The following is a 17,569-nucleotide window of genomic DNA, read 5'->3' on the forward strand; positions in this document are numbered from 1 at the left end:
GTTTATCAGTCTGTAGTGACCAAGTTACACATTTTAAGAAGTCAATGCCAAATAAAAACATAACAAAAAATCATCATTTATTCGGACACAACAGGCACAAAATGTGTGTAATGGCCAATCAGACCTAAATTAATTTTACAAACAAAGCAAACAGATTTTAATGAGGAGGCTGCCTGTCTCTCTCATCTATGGTTAAACTTAGTTTATTTTCTAAACACTTTGATATTTGCCCAGGTTGATAACATTTATATATTTAAGACTGGTTAATTATCTGTTAGCTTGACCTTGTTTTGGTTTCTTTATCAGGGAGGAGGCTACCTGTAGCATTACTGTGTGACATAGTCATTGTTGCTGCCTCGATCTTTGCTGCCTGCCTCCATGTTATGTCTTGTATATGCTTTTAATGTGGCCTCTGTGACTATTCTCCTTTCCCTTGTCTCCTTTGTATTATTTTAACTGCATGTACTGCTTTAATGCCTTTGTCTGTGCTTGCTTGTTTGTGCTTGCTTGTTTGTGTGCCACTTGTTTGTATGTCTTAATCCCTTTTGCTTAGACCTGCTGTCATTATAGGTGAAATGTAATTTATCTTAATTTGTTAATCATTGTATTTTAGGATGCCTATTGTCAGTTGGCCAGGGGCTACAGCTGGAAATTAACTGTAGAGGTTAAAGCGGCTCCTTTTACGGTGCATATATTACATATTACACATATACACAGGAATTTCCCCAGTGTGGGATTAATAAAGTCTATCTTATCTTATCTTAATTAAAGGGGACTGTCGACGGCATTATAAACTAAACTGTTGGCCTTATAGACCTTTTCAATGGAACGCCATTGGTGGGAATCACATTACAGTACATTCAATTGTTTGTATAGAAGTTCTTTGGTTTTGATATTTCACCTCGACCATTATAAGATATAACGTTAAACGTGTCATGGGTGACAGAAAAATACGTCCTGTTGCACCTCCACCTAGTAACCCTAAGTCTGTCAAGTTGACAAATACAGCCAGCTGTCTGTAAACTTGATGCACACATTAAAACACATGAACAGGGACACAAACATACATGCAAATAGCAAATATAATACTGAGTGCAAGGTGTGTGCAGGTGATAAGGGTGGCAAGGAGGGGGGTGGGGTGTGGCCAACCAGAGAGAGAGAGAGAGAGAGAGAGAGAGAGAGAGAGAGAGAGAGAGAGAGAGAGAGAGAGAGAGAGTAAGTAAAGACATAAGTGAGATATCACACCGTGCTGGTGACAACAAAATAGAAACAGAGATTCTAACATCACCAGTATCTTTACTGGAAATTGTGTAGCCTGTGGATGTCACTGTATACTGCAGACTGACTACGAAAACATGAAAACTGAGAGGGTGGACTTTAATTTGTCTTGCAACTCTACACTTATATGGCTCGCAGGGACAGCAAACTACACGTTATGGATAAGAGGAGCGCAACAGCCTGGACCCTTGTTAACTCCCTGTCATATGATGTCATTCACATACACTACAACAGGAAATCAACTTGGGCACATTTAGAATGTTTATGTTTACAACTGTGAAATGGTCTATAAAATTCGCTACCCTAGAATAATAAGGTTCTAGCTGACATTTTTGTCAAAATTGAGTTATTTACATATTCTTACTCTGGTATAAATTGTGAACATTATTTAAGGTGTTTTTTAAAAATAAAATTAATTTTGGGCGTTTTATTCAGAAAACAAAAAGGTTCCATCTACAAAGTTACACTCAGACTTGGAGTTCTAAGGTTCTATCTGTGGTACAATCATCTTTTGGAATATTTACAGAAGGACCAATCAAATACTGTTTCTTTATGGTGCCAGGTTGTCTAGCGCTAGTTAACGTTAGCTAGTGTTAGCTAACATTAGCTAGCATTACCTAACATGACCTAAGTCTAAAAGTTGTCCTCAGCAAAATCCAAACGCTATAATGCAACTACAAGTGGAAATTCAGTCATATCCCATCATTTCCTTGCCAAACGTCATATCCAACTTGATTTGCATCATAAGACTAGTTACTGCTAGCTAACGCTAGCTAACGTTAGCTGACATTAGCTATTTTTAAAAGTTGTCTTCGACTTCAGCAGAATCCAAAAGCATGAGAAAGAAAGAAATTACTTCAACAAAATCCCATTGTTGGTTAGGGCTTGTCTCAAAATGATGGCTAAATTACATGTAGGCTACTAAATTAACATTAGCACACTATCAATAGCCTGGTAAGATAGCCTATTTGGTAGTGATTATCTCCTCATTGCAAGTAACAGCATGTATCTCAATCCATTTTAAGTAACCAGTCTTGGGTTTGAAATACCTTGTTCATAAGCAAAACATTTCTGATCATTTTTATCTGAATGAGTATTGCTATATGAAATGTTGTATGACTACTGAAAAGACTAAAAGATAAACTGAAGGACCTGACATGCATCAGACCATGCATTTTTAGAATCATTCATTTACATTTAACTTACTGTTATCTTGAATAAGAAAGATGAAAGGAAAAATTATGCACTGGAAAAATAGTGTTGCACAGTAAGTGCATGAATGCATGAAGATTTAACATATTAACCAATAAAAAGACACTTTTTATTATATAAATTGAACAGTCCAACAGTATGTATAAGTAAATTGTTAAAATTCTTGGATAATCATTGTTCCTTTTTCTGTTTTTGAAGATAGAACCTTATTATTCTGAGGTAGCAAAACACTACTTGCCTGAAATTCAGCGGTTTACCGCAGAATGTCAGGCAAGTAGTGTTTTGATTCTACCAGTCTGGCTCCTGGCTACATTTGTTAAACAAATTAGATCGACAGGAGGACAACCGTATACGTGCTTCTGCTTGTACATAGCGGTTTCCAGGGAATCCAGGTAGCAGCAGTGTGTGTCCCTAAAATAAATATGTGCTGTTCCTTTTAACCTCGTGATTTACCTCCTGAATATAAGATCTACGAATTGTGTTAAATAGATTTGTTTGAAAATACCTGGGTCACACTTTCAAGTACACGGGACCAAATTTCCCATTTAGTACACGCTCACTTCCCCTGTAACTTCATATTATATATATATATATATATTATAGAGAGAGAGAGAGAGAGAGAGAGAGAGAGAGAGAGAGAGAGAGAGAGTTTGATTTACAGTTACAGTCTTTCTCTGATCATTCTCAGTCATTTGTTAGTAAAGTTAGGCCACATTCAGATGGAGCGCTTTTTCGAATGAATTGAAAGGCAGGCCTTCTGTGGTGGTGACGACAAAAAAAAGACGCAGCAAGCTGCTCTTTTTTAAATTTATTTTAAGATAATTTTTTTAGGGCTTTTCCCTTTATTATATAGTGACAGTGGATAGACAGAAAAGGGAGAGAGATGGGGGATGACACGCAGCAAAGGGCAGCAGGTCGGATTCAAAACCCGCGCCTGCTGCAAAGGACTCAGCCTACACGGGCCGAACGCTCTTACTGGGTGAGCTAGAGGCCGCCCCTGCTCTTTTTTTTTTTTTAAATTGTAGGTTTACACAAAAAAGGTGTGGTGCACCTCATGTTTTGCAACCTGCAAACAGGGTTAGGGTTAGGTAGCTCTGTCTGATTGGAGCCTTTCCATTTGATTACATAAGGATGAGTGATGTGGAAATGTCCATAACAGCGCAGTGTCAGGGGTTTTCCCTGCATAGAAAAGTTTCTAAAAAACCTGGCATATCACAAAACAATAAAAAAATAGAACTATTTCAAGAGCCTTTTCGTTACATAAATCACTACCAAATGTACATGCAGTAGCAACATCACACAGGATGTAGCAGGATGATTGGCTCGCACTGGTCATTCACATTATCAACAAGAAAAAGCAGAGAGAATCCAGGACAATTTTTATCCCTTTTAGCTGCTGACTTTCACCCGAATGTGTCTCTAGTTACCAGTTAGCTGTCTTGAGAAATGCCTTATTGCCAAGTTTGTTTTAATTAGGAAAAACAATGAAGCGATGATCCTAGACTGTCTCTGAAGCTCACAACTACAACCATTTTTGAAAGACAAAAAGTTGTCCTCAAATCTAACAACCAACTGATCAGCTACTCCCTATACAGAGGTGTTCATTCAAAATGGCAATATACTGTATGGTAAATATAACACTACTGTGAGACATTAACAGTTCTAAGGAAATGTTAAGATAAAATATCTGGTGTATGCATGTGTGTGATTTGAGAAGTTTAATGCGCTGCTGAAGGCCAGGCTATCCTTTCCAGGCTTTTGTGGATTTTGGGTCACTGCTGAGCGATGGTAATGCTGATCTCTGCTCCTCTATTATCTATGTAACTGAGAGCTGGTTGACTATACACATAGAAAACAAGTCACTGAGCACTCCTTTTTTACATTTGCTGTGTGAGTTCAGATAAAAAAAAGGTCACAGTTAATATTTGCAGTCTAAAATGTTGATATCCTTCTGGGCGTGTGCCCTGCGGTTTACTGAACTTCACTGATAGCTCCTAAAGCCCAGTTAAAATCCGAACCAGCTACTTCATCCAGCTACTACTGTATTTAGAGTTATTAGAGGCAGATGCTGCATCACTCAGTCTAAGCTTAGAGGATTTAGGGTTGCTGCTAAGCAGAGGTAATGCTGATCTCTTCCTCCAACTGATATTATGTTGACCTATCTGTGTTCCTCTCCAGCATGTCATCCAACTCCACGGCCGATAATCTGTGTGCACCGGATGACCACCTCTGCAGTAAGAACACAACTGCCACTCTTCATCTCTCTTTCTCTTTCTCACCTACACTTTCTAACTTCCAATCCTTCTTCCTCAGCTTGTCTCTCATCTCCCTTTTCCTTTAAATGCTGTTTGTCTAATCCTCTTCACATTCCTCCTCTTTTCTGCAAATGTCATGTGCTTTCTCTGCAAACCTAAAACATGCCTATATTCCAATATTTGATAGATAATGTTAGAACTAACTGACAACGGCTATGGGGACAATTAGTGGGAAAATATTGGCTCTACCTAATATTTCACATCTATACTTTATACTATTTTGCTACTTTCGTCTCTTATTTTCAGCCTCTGTGGCCTTCTCTACCGTCTCTATCCTCCAGTTTCCTCGCACTTTATCCTTTTCACCCTTTACTCCTTCACTATTACCAATTCAGTTCTCTGCCTACTGTGTATTTTCATTAAAGTAAAACATCAGCAGCTACATCATTTTTTTATGTAAACCTAGTACATCAGCAGACAATAGACAAACGGGGAATGCTTCTGCCAAAGTCATGCATGCACGACATCACACCTATAGTTACTTGATTTGTCCTGGTAACCAATTTGCAAACAAAAAAGTTTGGTTCAAAGCCATTTCTTTGAACAAGATATCAAAGACATGAACTCTTCAAATCTGACAATGTATTGGTATTCAACAACCATATAGTACATCATTATTTCTGTATACTAAGAAACTGCCCGCCGCCGTCTACATTGATGTTGCAACATCCAGCCTCCAGATGTCACATTACAACTAAGATCTTACAAATGAGGAGTCCTGTGTTGAGTTACAACACTGAGTTTTTAACAGGAAGATACCCTTTTTAAAATGGTATTGGTGTTATTGATGATACTTAACCATCTGGAGTTAGGGTTGACTTTGGTTAATTTTTTCTTACGTTCTATAGATTTATTTTTGTCATTGTTGAGCACCTTAAATTGTCTTTACCCCACACGCGTGTTTTTTCACAGCACAAACTCAGCTATAAGTCTGACAATAGACTAGGAGTCAACCGATCAATAGAATGGGAATGCTAGATGTCTTAGGTTAACAAATATGTACCCTGGGTGTAAATAGCCTAAAATGTTGGACTTGTATTGAGTCTTTGTGGAGGAGAGGTGTTGAAAGTTCAAGCTCAAATAGTCTTTCATGAGAATACCAGCTCTTGACACACCTAAGAATGTGTCCCAACAAGAACATAATGTTGACACGGACCAGTGGCTTACAGTCTGGTTTATCCTTTCTAACAACATTGGATTAACATCAGGATTTCAACAACAGGAAATGTGTAGGATAATGGATTTGTTATTAAAAGGGTGTGTTGGTCTAAACCAGCGCTTCTCAAAGTGTGGGGCGCGCCCCACTGGTGGGGAATAGAGACGTGACAGGTGGGGCGCGCCAAACGGGAGGATATTTTCCTTTTTAGGCCTTTTATATTTTTATCCAGACATCCCAACTGTCCCGGAAGTTCCGGGAGTCTCCCGCATATTGATAGCGGCTCCTTGACGCCCGCAAATGAGATCCAATCTCCCGAAATCTGGAGCAAGACCGCGCACTAGACTAGAGAGTGACTGCGTGTGTGTGTGTGACTATAAATGCAGCGCGTGTGAGAGCAAACCGTCCTTAGAGATGTGTGTTGCTGCTTATTAGACCGATCACCCCCGGGGGCGACACCAAGTGTAACAGAAATTCCCCTCCCCACCCCCACCCCTTTATCAAGACCACACACCCCGGTCACGTCAATAAGCCACTTGATTTCTTTCAAAGAAATCTGGCAGAATACCGTCAACAGGAGACTGGCATGGTAAAAGCTGCATCAGTAAACAGTAAAGAACAGATGGCTTCATATAGAGTGGCATACAGAATTGCACAATGCAAAAAACACACAAACACAATTGCAGAGCAGCTCATTCTCCTCGCTGCTCTAGACATGGTGTCAGTTATGCTTGACGAGACAAGCGCAGCAAAATTAAAAGCTGCCCCCCTGTCCAACGACACAGTTGCGAGACGTATATGCAACATTTCAAGTGATCTTGAGGAACAACTCATAGAAAAATTAAAAGACAGTCGTTTTGCATTACAAGTGGACGAAGCTACTGACAGCTTGTTCATCTCGTACGTCCGCTTTGTGAATGGCGAGTCACTGTGCGAGGATTTGCTGTTTTGCAAATAGGCCTACATAAAAAATAGAGCCACAGCTGATGAGCTGTTTAAGATCATGGACAGTTAGCCTACCTCAAAGAACACGGCCTTAAATGGGAAAACTGTGTGGGCTTTTGCTCTGATGGCGCACAGACCATGGCAGGGTCAGGAAACGGGCTGCAGGCACTAATAAAGAGGGTTGCGCCAGTCATTCACAGGGAAGCGCTCGCGTCAAGGCAGCTCAGCCCTGAACTAAATGAGGTTTTGACAGAAGTTGTGAGCGTGGGAAATTTTATCAAAACCCGACCCCTGAAAGTGCGACTGTTCTCCGCACTTCGTGAGGAAATGGGAGCTGATCACACATCTGTGCTGTTTCACAGTGAAGCAAGGTGGCTCTCCCGGGGAAAAGTGCTGTCGCGCGTCTTTGAGCTCAGGGCAGAGATTCGGATTTCTCTTCTTTTCTTTTTTTAACGGATTGCAAAGTGGCACATTTATTTCTTTTCTATTTTTGAACTTGATACAAATTTTGACACAGCTGCACTTTTTTCTTTATTTTTGAACTTGCTGTTATTTGATGTAGCCTAGATAGTTAGTTTGTATTTAGATACAACATGTTACTATAGGCTACTGATACTACTTGTTACTTAAATAAATTGGAACATTTTAAGCTTGTTGCGTATTTCATTAGCATTGTGTTGGGGCGATGGGGGCAGGTGGGGCTTGAAAATTCCCCCTTGTCCAAAGTGGGGAATGACCGAAAAAGTTTGAGAACCACTGGTCTAAACCAAGCTATGGTATTAAACAATGTAATATTGGGTAAGACATTGTGTAACCAGGAAAAGAAATTTCTATTTCCTGCCAGGCAAAGGTATCAAAAAAACCAGATGGCTCAACAATGTATGAAATCAATCAGCCCTGTCTGAATCTTTTATTCTCGGAGTCTGAATGACTCAGTCTAGTGCCAGTCTTACTGCCTAATTAATTGTGTTATGTTGCCAATGCAGTAACAATGCAGCAGGATAAAAGTTGTTTAACATGACAATGACAAATAGTTGTGATAAATGTCACAACTTGTCATATCATAGTGACAAAAAGTACAGTCTTCGCTTGTCTCGGTTCGGAGTGTTTATGCGTCACACGATTCGTCAGTACACTGTTAATGTGCAATAACCACTTACTGCCGTAGTGCCCACTTTCGACAGCTATGTTGAAACACTTACCAGAAATGACGAGCGGGATGAGCGTGACGAACGCAACACATGGCAGCTGATTGGACGCGTGGGTCTTGCTGCTCCCGAATTTCAAAACAGACTCTAATGGCGTCTTCTTCTGAATACAATCTCGTATTTTACAAAAATAGTTCACCGAAACGTGTTTCTGGAAACATTTTAAGCGAGAAATAGGCCATACAGTTGCTGAATCTGTCAGTTGATCGACAAAGGTCAGTTTAAAAGATTTTTGTCAGATTTTGAGAGGCGGCGAGCCGAGCCGACCGCTCCTCAAGTGGAGCGTGGAGTGCTGCAGGTCACGTCACGTGTAGAAATGTCAAGTGGGAGAGAAAAGGAAGGCTGCCCGGAGCAGGAGTATGCGCCAGCGTCGTATTAGTCTGGTGTGTGGGAACATTTTGGATTTCATGTTACCTATGATGACAGCGGAAATAAAACACTAGATAGAACTGCCACTGTGTGCAAGCATTGTGCAACATGCATTCAATATGCTAATTTTAGCTATATATCATATGCTGAAGTATATTTCTGGAGTGTTAAAGATTAAAAGAAAAAATAACAAGACCGTGACCCTAAAACAGTGATACGAACCGAACCGTGCCACCCCTAGTCCAAATATACGATGAATCTATAACTGAACAGTGTGAATTCCTGAGCTTTTCCAGTTTTTGACTGGGAACTGATTATTTAATTGCCGACATGTCTGAGTGATTATACAATTGACTGGCTTGTACCATTGCAATACAGATATTTAAAAAAATACAGAGTGAGGGATTGATAGTTGTTGCACTCAAATACTGTCGTGCGGTGTTATATTCCAGTGTCATCTAGCTATATATCAACATATCAACACTGGTATAAATGGAGGATGAGGTAATGTTAAGATAGAACAGCCTGTCAACACTTGAGAGAAGCAACCTTTTAACAGTCAAAGTACCCGAAGCAGAACACTAAAACCAAACCGGCACAAAGTTTTCGCACAGTGTGAGTTATCAGTTGGGAAATTAGTGAGTGAGATTTCCATTAGGGCTGCAACTAACGATTATTTTAATAATCGATTAATCTGTCGATTATTTTTTAGATTAATTGATGAATCGGATAAAAAAAACAAAAAACAAAAAAACATTAATTTACATCAACTCAATACATACTTACATGTATGTTGTTTTAGTTAATAGCTGTGTAAAGGTTAGTAACCCAAAGAGCAGATACAGACCACACACACAGCTTATTCATTAAATTATTACCATCATTGTAGTAAGTGCAAGTTAAGTTCATTTGTACACCACATTTAAACACAGCTTAAGATGACTAAGTGCTATAAAAGAACTTTAAAATGAAATTAAAAAGTACAACACACACAAATATATACGTCAACAATAACTGATATGGGACAAAGCACAGAATATATACATGACAATAGATTGAAAAATTAATGGGCCAAAAAAGGCGAGTGAATAAAAACGTGTCTTTAGTCCTGCTTTACTACTGTTATTAACGAGCTAACGCTAGCTTGTCATGCTAGTCAGCTGTATAACGAGTAACGAGTAATGAGTAACTTTACCCTGCTGTTGAACTCCCTTCCTCCTCATCAAGGACTCCAACATGTTTACGTTTTAGGTGCTGAATCATCACCGTGGTGCGCCCGTGCCATGCCGTGTCGCTTTTGCTTATCTTGCAATTAACATGTTTTTGATTTATTTAGTGTGAATGCTCCCACACCTTGGATGACTTAGGTCATACTGATTTCTCTGCCTCCGCCATGTGTTTCAGAACAACGTTAAGGGTCTCTCTCCGTATTTCCTCTACCCCCGCACTGTTTATTTTTTTTTCTTTCGCTCCGCGCCGCTCGGCACTCAACTCAATTGCTTTTATCTCCGCGACTGAGTGGCGTGTCGCGCGACACAACAAATTGATAATGAAATTCATTGCCAACTTTTTTTAATAATCAAATTTTATCGATTCGTTGTTGCAGCCCTAATTTCCATAGCAGAAAATAAGGTTATTGAGCAATAAAAGACAGCGTCACAACCCCCCCCCCCCCCTCTCTCTCTCTCTCCGTCTCAGTGACTGTCTTTGTGCAAGGGGGTGAGTTTGTGCTCACACACACAAAGTCACACTGACTCGGGAAAGCATGAAAAAGAAACAATAGTGTAGAGTATCGACAAAGAACCGAACCGATAAGGAGTATCAATTGGAGTAGTAGTAGTATTGATAAAATACTTAACAATACCCACCCCTACTTGTACCTGACATTTACACATGAATGTCTCTTTCTCTCTCAGTTGTATTGGTGCATATGCAGGCGGTGATCATCGTCCCTACGCTGCTCCTCCTGGGAACCCTGATCACCTTACTGGCCCTGTGCTTACTGAAGTACTATGGACCCAAACAGAAGTGGACACAGATCACAGCCCCTAAACCCCACCACAGCTCATCGAACAGACCCAATCAAAGGCACAGCCACAGACATCACCTACAGGGCGTTGATGGTGAGCAAGCATGCATAAGTCTCGGTGTCCATCTTATTTTTGTTATAGTTTTCATTTCAACTCAAGTAACCAAAGAACTACACACACAGATGTATTATTCTTCTCTGCTATGTCTCTCTCTCTCTCTCTCAAAAGCCCCCCCAGGGATAAACCCACTGGAACATGAAGAGTTGCCAATGTCAGTTAAACAAGTGCAGCAGATTGTCAGGCCAACTCTGGCTGCAGTACCTCAGATGTCCACAGAGAGGCATCATGGAGCCTTCAACCAGGTCACTGCCCTGCCAGTGTCCTTCTCCATCAGGCCTAATGACACAGTCAGCCTATACAGAGCCAGCATGGACAACAGAGATGTCATCCTGAGGGTTCTGAAAGGTAAAGTGAGCTGTACAAAGCCAAACACATACATTATTTATATTTATATTTATATTTATATTTATATATATATATATATATATATATATATATATATATATATATATATATCGCTTACAGAGAATGAGCTGAACAGCGGGCTGGGTCTAACGTTAGCGGTCCACTGACCCGCTGCCGCTGGGTCTAACGTTAGTTAATGTATTCGTTTCAAATCGGTAAAATAAAATCGGTAACATAGATGTCATGAGTGGCACATAACGTGAAGTAACATGGTATTTTATTTTGTTTGAGTTTTAACTTGTCCAGTGGGGCAAGTCAATTTGTCTTTCACTTGCCCTGCAAAAAACACTTGTCCCGGACAAGCCTTAATGTCGACCCCTGTACACACACACACACACACACACACACACACACACACACACACACACACACACACACACACACACACACACACACACACAACTGGTCAAAAGTTTCATTACAGACAGAATACCAGCTGAGATCAGTTGCATTGTTTTTTTAATCAGGGCAGCAGTTTTCAGATTACATTATGTGCTTACATCATTGCAAAAGGGTTCTCGACTGTTGTAGAAAGAAGTGGCTGATCTTTAATACAATATCTACATTGCCAATTATCAGCAACCATTCATCCAATGTTCCAAAGGCACATTCTGTTTACTAATCTGATATCTTTTTAAAAGGCTAACTGAGAAAACATCGGAGAACCCTTCTGCAATTATGTAAGCACATAATGTAATCTGAAAACCCTGGTTAAAAAAAACAATGCAGCTGATCTCAGCTGGTATTCTGTCTGTAATGGAGTGGAATGGAAATTTCTATGTGGCCCCAAACTTTTGACCGGTTGTGTGTGTGTGTGTGTGTGTGTGTGTATATTATATTATATATTATATATATATATATATATATATACTGTATATGTGTAGGTCAAACGTAAGGTTAATATTCTTTTAAATAAAACGTAATATGCAGTAACGCAACTGTGAAGATGGGTGTTCTTGAAAAGGAGAGCACTGCTTCTCGGTGAATTTCTCTGGTTTAATAAAAGTGAAACAATATCCTGTTAACATGTTCAACTGTTCTGCACTGCATTTAAATGGACAACAATAAAGTCTCTCTTATCTTATATATCTAACCTCTTCCTCAGAGACCGCAAACAGCAGTGAGAAGCAGCACTTTTTGGGTTTTGCTTCCTTCGTGTCAGGACTGGGGCGGCACTCCTCCCTACCTGAGCTGCTGGGGGTGGTTTCAGTGCAGCCGCCCCTCATGATGGTCGTCGAGGAGCTGCAGCACAGGGATCTGCTGGGGTACCTGTGGAGATGTCGACAGGTAGAGTGATATATTAATTTACAAAACAAAGACAGATTATTCAGAGTCAAATGGCAATATTCAAGACCTTTAAATTGTCATCTGCAAAAGAATAAGCTTATTTTGAAGACGGACACTGGTGATGAATGATTTTAATCTAATGGGCAGAAGAACAAAGAGAGGCCATTATACAATTATTAAGGAACATTCAGTCCAGCCATGGTTAGGGTCATGTAGTGCAGAAAAACATCTGTATGGTGTGCTATTTATGCTACGCAATATGTCATACTACTACTGAAAGGGAGAGACACCAGCAGTATCCATAGTTACTTGACATTATGCTGATGATGAACAGATAGAGAGGTATATCACATTACATATAAAAACAAGTGTGGTAGTCTGACTCAAAATTCTAGTATCCAACCATAAGGAGACTGACAATAACTCATGTGAAATGTTTTCCCTTTCTTCCTTCTCCTTCTCTCTCACTGAAGGATAACTTGGGTTTAGAGTCTTCATGTGAAATGACAGAGAAGAGGATCTTCACCATGGCAGGACAAGTGGCCTCTGCTCTGGTTGGTTGAACTGCTGCTATTTGTCTGTCAGTCTCTCTCTCTCTCTCTCTCTCTCTCTCTCACTGCTTCAGGGACCAAAATACTGTATTTGTGGGAATTGGTTGTGAGAGACCTCATTCTGTCTTACTGTTTATCTCACAATCTGTCTATATCCTCCACATCTGTTATGATATGGTGGAAAACAAAAGTCTCTGTTTATTTCTGTCCAGCTCTCGGTTTTCCCCTGATGTCTCAATTATAGGGCAAAAACATTCTCATCAGTACCATCACTCTCGGGTTAAGGTTATGTTGTTGCGCGGTCAGGTTAAATGAAAAATAGGAAATCTGCAAAAGTATGACTACAGTTTAAATCATTATGAATGTCAAAGTTACATCTGGTTATTGTTTGCAAGTCGTATTTTTTGTAAGGCAAAGCAAGGCAACTTTATTTATATAGCACATTCCTGCAACAAGGCAATTTAAAGTGCTTTACATAAAAGATTAAAGGAACACGCCAACTTATTGGGACTTTAGCTTATTCACCGTATCCCCCAGAGTTAGATAAGTCCATACATACCCTTCTCATCTCCGTGCGTGTCGTAACTCTGTCTGACGCACCCACCGCTAGCCTTGTTAGCACAGATTCTGGAGGTAACCGGCTCCAACTAGCCTACTGCTCCCAATAAGTGACAAAATAACGGCAACATTTTCCTATTTACGTGTTGTGATTTGTATAGTCACAGCGTGTACAAATAACAAGGTCACATGAGACCCAGCCATCTTCTAACCGTATACATACTGGGAACTATATTCTCAGAAAGGCGAAGCACTGCTACTCTCTGCTCCTCAACACGGGGCTTCTCAGGTGCTGCGAGCAAATCACTCCGCCCAAGTAGCAGAAGGGTATGTATGGACTTATCTAACTCTGGGGGTTATGGTGAATAAGCTAAAGTCCCAATAAGTCGGCGTGTTCCTTTAAAGAACAATTAATATGTTTATTAAGGGGCAACAGAAAACATTAAGTATCCTTGTAGTGCTAAATTTTTCAAATATCCACAGCCAGGTCCTGAAACAATCCTCATTTCCAGAATCCCTCTTAATACCCTGTTTTTATCTGAACTTCTTCTAGGAGTACCTACACAGTCAGCGCTGCATCCATGGCAACGTGGGAGCACACAGCGTTCTGGTTGGTGGAGATCTGACAGCGAAGCTGTGGGGATTGGGCCCCGCCTACCGCAGGAGAACACAGGCCGTTACACCGGGGCAGGACATGGAGATGAGGAAGTGGCAGGCCCCAGAAGTGCTAAGCAGAAGAGCCGTCAGTCAGAGCAGTGATGTGTGAGTGTCCTCTGTAAGAACATTAAATTAATGCAATAAAGATGTCTGAATATAAACAATGTCATTGAAATGTCCCAGCCGAGTTATCACGCACGATGTCACGCAGCTTGATTATTATCCCAGTTTATCTCAGGATGTTGAAAAACTAAGCTATTTGAAATGTTCATGTTTTATATGTTTATAGTTTTATGTAATTAATAGCACATTTCACCACCGTGTATAATATAAGTATAACATCAAGAGGTTACATACAAAGAGATCAGCTGGATTCTACTATGTGGTCAAAAAGAAAAAAGCAGTCACATTATAATCCTTTGATGTTACGAAAAACAATCAACCAGGTTGAGTAATGAAGGCATAACTGGGTTTTAACCAGCCATTTCACATTTCTGGTGCACAATTAAGATTAATTAACAATCTGTGTGTTTGAAAAGGCATGTATTGGCTATCAGAGGAGACAAAGGATGCGTTTCTATGCAAACTTGCACCTACTGTTAATAGTTTTATCTGGAACCAAAATCCTTTCCCTTTAATATCATAATGCCCTTCTCTCTCTCTCTCTTTTAACAGATGGTCCTTTGGTTTACTTCTCTATGAAATGGTCACACTAGGTAGGTGTTTTAAAATTTTAAATACACCTTCAAGAGAAGTTGAGAAATAAGTGTGAACTCTCCTTTGAAAGATAATAAACAATACAACAGTAAGAGCCACTGTGATGGATTCTTAAACACATTTTCTAGAATTCATACAACAGAGGTGAGGTAATTATAAAGCCAAACTAGATACTAACACAACACATTTTTAAGAAATGTAGATTCATATTTCCCAAACTTCTGTGATTCTGTATTTAGTGCATATTCGTTAAGTAAAGGGACTTCAATCTAATACATGATACTCCCATGTAATACAGGTGACCCACCATTTGCCCAGATTGTGGCGAATGAACTTCTGCAGTATCTACAAAGAGGAAAGCATCTCAAACGACCGCCCACCTGCTCCAACTCACTGTAAGACAAACAAATGATAAAATGGTTTTATATTATATTATGTTTGAGTAATGTTAACGTTACCTACCAATCTGAATCCATAATCACAAGTAACGGTATCATAAACTAAACCGTCAAGTCTCAAAAGCTGGCATCAAATTCCATGGTTCTATTTCTTGCTCTAAACACAATATCCTTCTTCCTCATCCTAACGGATACAACATTATATAAGGTTAGAGTTTAATAGGAAAGCACTTAACATGTAAATTCACTTAGCCTAAGTTAGCTAACACCAGCTAATGTTAGTACCTTAACCTTACTAACAGTTAACTAACGTTATGTAACGTTAATGTCAAACTTAGCTTTATAACTTAGCTATGTTAGTTAGCTAGGCTAACTAGAACGACTGCGTAAATTGCTTTAGTTTTGTTGTTGATATTTTAGCTACTTTTGCCAAGGACAAACACATTTTCAAGTAGATAAACTAATGTTAGGTAACGTTAAGCTAATGTTAACGATACAACAGTTGGCTAGCTAACATTAAGCTAACGAAAATGTAAACGGCCGACCATGAGTCCCGAGTCGCTCATAAAGAACGACCCACATCATTAAAATGTTGTATTAATATGCTAACTATAAGTTTCTTATATAGGGAGAGATAAATATCTTTTTCGCTGGGTTTCGGTTTTACAGTGTTACCATGTTCTGTAGGTACTCCATCATCAAAGCCTGCAACAATTGGCGCCCCGAACAACGTCTGTCAATGTCGGAGCTCATTAGAACACTTCAGGCTGGAGAGAATTCAGCCAATGGGCGCACAGTTCTCAGAGTGCCGGAACCACTGGACATCGAGAAGTACCTGAGGGAGGCGGGATATGAAGAGGCATACAACTATGCTGTGCTCTAATTTGCTGAGAGCGTCATCAGTCTGGACTACTGTTACTACGTACGTGCATCTCATGCATAGACTGTATATAAGAATGTCGCTTAAATTGCCTCCTCGACACCCCCACTTGCCTACCTTCCTCGCGTCCCTTCCTCTAAGATGCTGACGAAATTATGCCAGGAAAGGAACCGGGCAAATAAATTAATTTAAATGTATTTAAATAATTAAATAGATGAGACGTCCTTTCCCCTGAAGAGTCACATGAATACGTCAGCTGTTGGGGCGGAGTTAGCAACTCTTTCAATTGCACGGCTTCCGGGAAGGCTGCTCTCGTGTATCCTCGCCCATAGCTCCTCTAAAATCCATCCTCGATGCTATTCATGGGCATCGGGAAAACATTTTTCCCAGTGAAAGCGTCATCGTTCACATCACTTCATGTGGGAATCAGGGGTGGGAAACTGGGGCTAGATTTTGCTAATCCCAGTTGGTGTCGCGTTGTTGACAACTGACGTACAGAAACATGGCCGACGATCGTTTGCCGACAGTTGGTGGCGGTCATGCAACAAGTTGTTATGCCAAACAGGACCGAGAAGTCGAGGAGATATCAAATAAGTTTCATGAGATGCAGCTCATAGGTCTGGCAAGACTACCCAAAGGACTTCTGCAAGAATGAAGAATTCATGAAAAAGAGCTTATTAGAACATATTAGAAAAATGCATATTGTTTATGAAACACAATTTTAGTTTTCTATTTGTTTGTACTGTTGGAACACTTTAACCTTTATATGTTTGAAGAGTAATATATGGACTGTAAATAATCTTTGCTCATCTAAAAAAATAATATAATGAAAGAAAACAATGCAAGTTCTTTGCAATTTCTAACTGTAACAGAAGTATTTATATCCTCAGGGGTCAGGGGGTGCACCTTACAGTGTGAAGGGACAATAATACTATAATGTCTTCTATATGGATGATCAAATGATGAGGATGCAGACTTTGTGTTTGGGACCTGAAAGTGAAAGCTTTAACTGCAGCTTTTTGCATCATTACAACACAGAGTCAGCATGATCCAATGTATTCAAATGACACCATTTTGCAGGGTTATTTGTCATTATCAAACTAGTTAGCCAGAAAAACTAAACAAAATGTCAGCTGGAAACAGTTTGACATAGGCCTGCAATTAATGTTTATTACCCACCAATCCAGAAAAGCCGAAACGACGACTGCTGTCATCAATAAATGATCATCACATTTTGTCTACTTTGTGACAATGCTGGTATTATTTCGAACCCCATAATTAGGCTGTACATGCAGGTGTTACACCGTATTCTGTAGTCTGTGTTTTCCCTTACCTTAAACTGCACCCAACCTTAGCCATAACCCAAACATATCATCTCTGTGACACTTAAACATAACCCAAGCCCAACAGGATCTTCTCTGAGACTGAAGTTATGATTCATGTCACATAAATACAGTGTAACACTCTGCCCTAAATTCTAATC

At 39.8% G+C, this 17,569-nt stretch overlaps 1 protein-coding gene across 3 annotated transcripts in view; it reads left to right on the forward strand.

The window, feature by feature from the left end:
• Positions 1-16,635, forward strand: part of styk1a (serine/threonine/tyrosine kinase 1a) — an 18,024-nt gene extending 1,389 nt beyond the window's left edge. For 2 of the 3 annotated variants that reach the window (XM_031294765.2, XM_035993399.1), the window contains exons 2-10: positions 4,669-4,724; positions 10,400-10,606; positions 10,742-10,978; positions 12,144-12,325; positions 12,799-12,879; positions 13,988-14,196; positions 14,767-14,807; positions 15,107-15,203; positions 15,894-16,635. In XM_031294765.2, the coding sequence (XP_031150625.2) occupies positions 4,670-4,724; positions 10,400-10,606; positions 10,742-10,978; positions 12,144-12,325; positions 12,799-12,879; positions 13,988-14,196; positions 14,767-14,807; positions 15,107-15,203; positions 15,894-16,089 (1,305 nt within the window). In that variant the 5' untranslated portion in view covers position 4,669 and the 3' untranslated portion in view covers positions 16,090-16,635. The remainder of the gene's footprint in view (positions 1-4,668; positions 4,725-10,399; positions 10,607-10,741; positions 10,979-12,143; positions 12,326-12,798; positions 12,880-13,987; positions 14,197-14,766; positions 14,808-15,106; positions 15,204-15,893) is intronic. The other variant, XM_035993400.1, reaches the window with a different exon arrangement.
• The last annotated feature ends 934 nt before the right edge of the window (positions 16,636-17,569 follow it).

This window comes from Sander lucioperca, chromosome 16, assembly GCF_008315115.2.
Source record: "Sander lucioperca isolate FBNREF2018 chromosome 16, SLUC_FBN_1.2, whole genome shotgun sequence".
Taxonomy (NCBI): Eukaryota; Metazoa; Chordata; class Actinopteri; order Perciformes; family Percidae; genus Sander; species Sander lucioperca.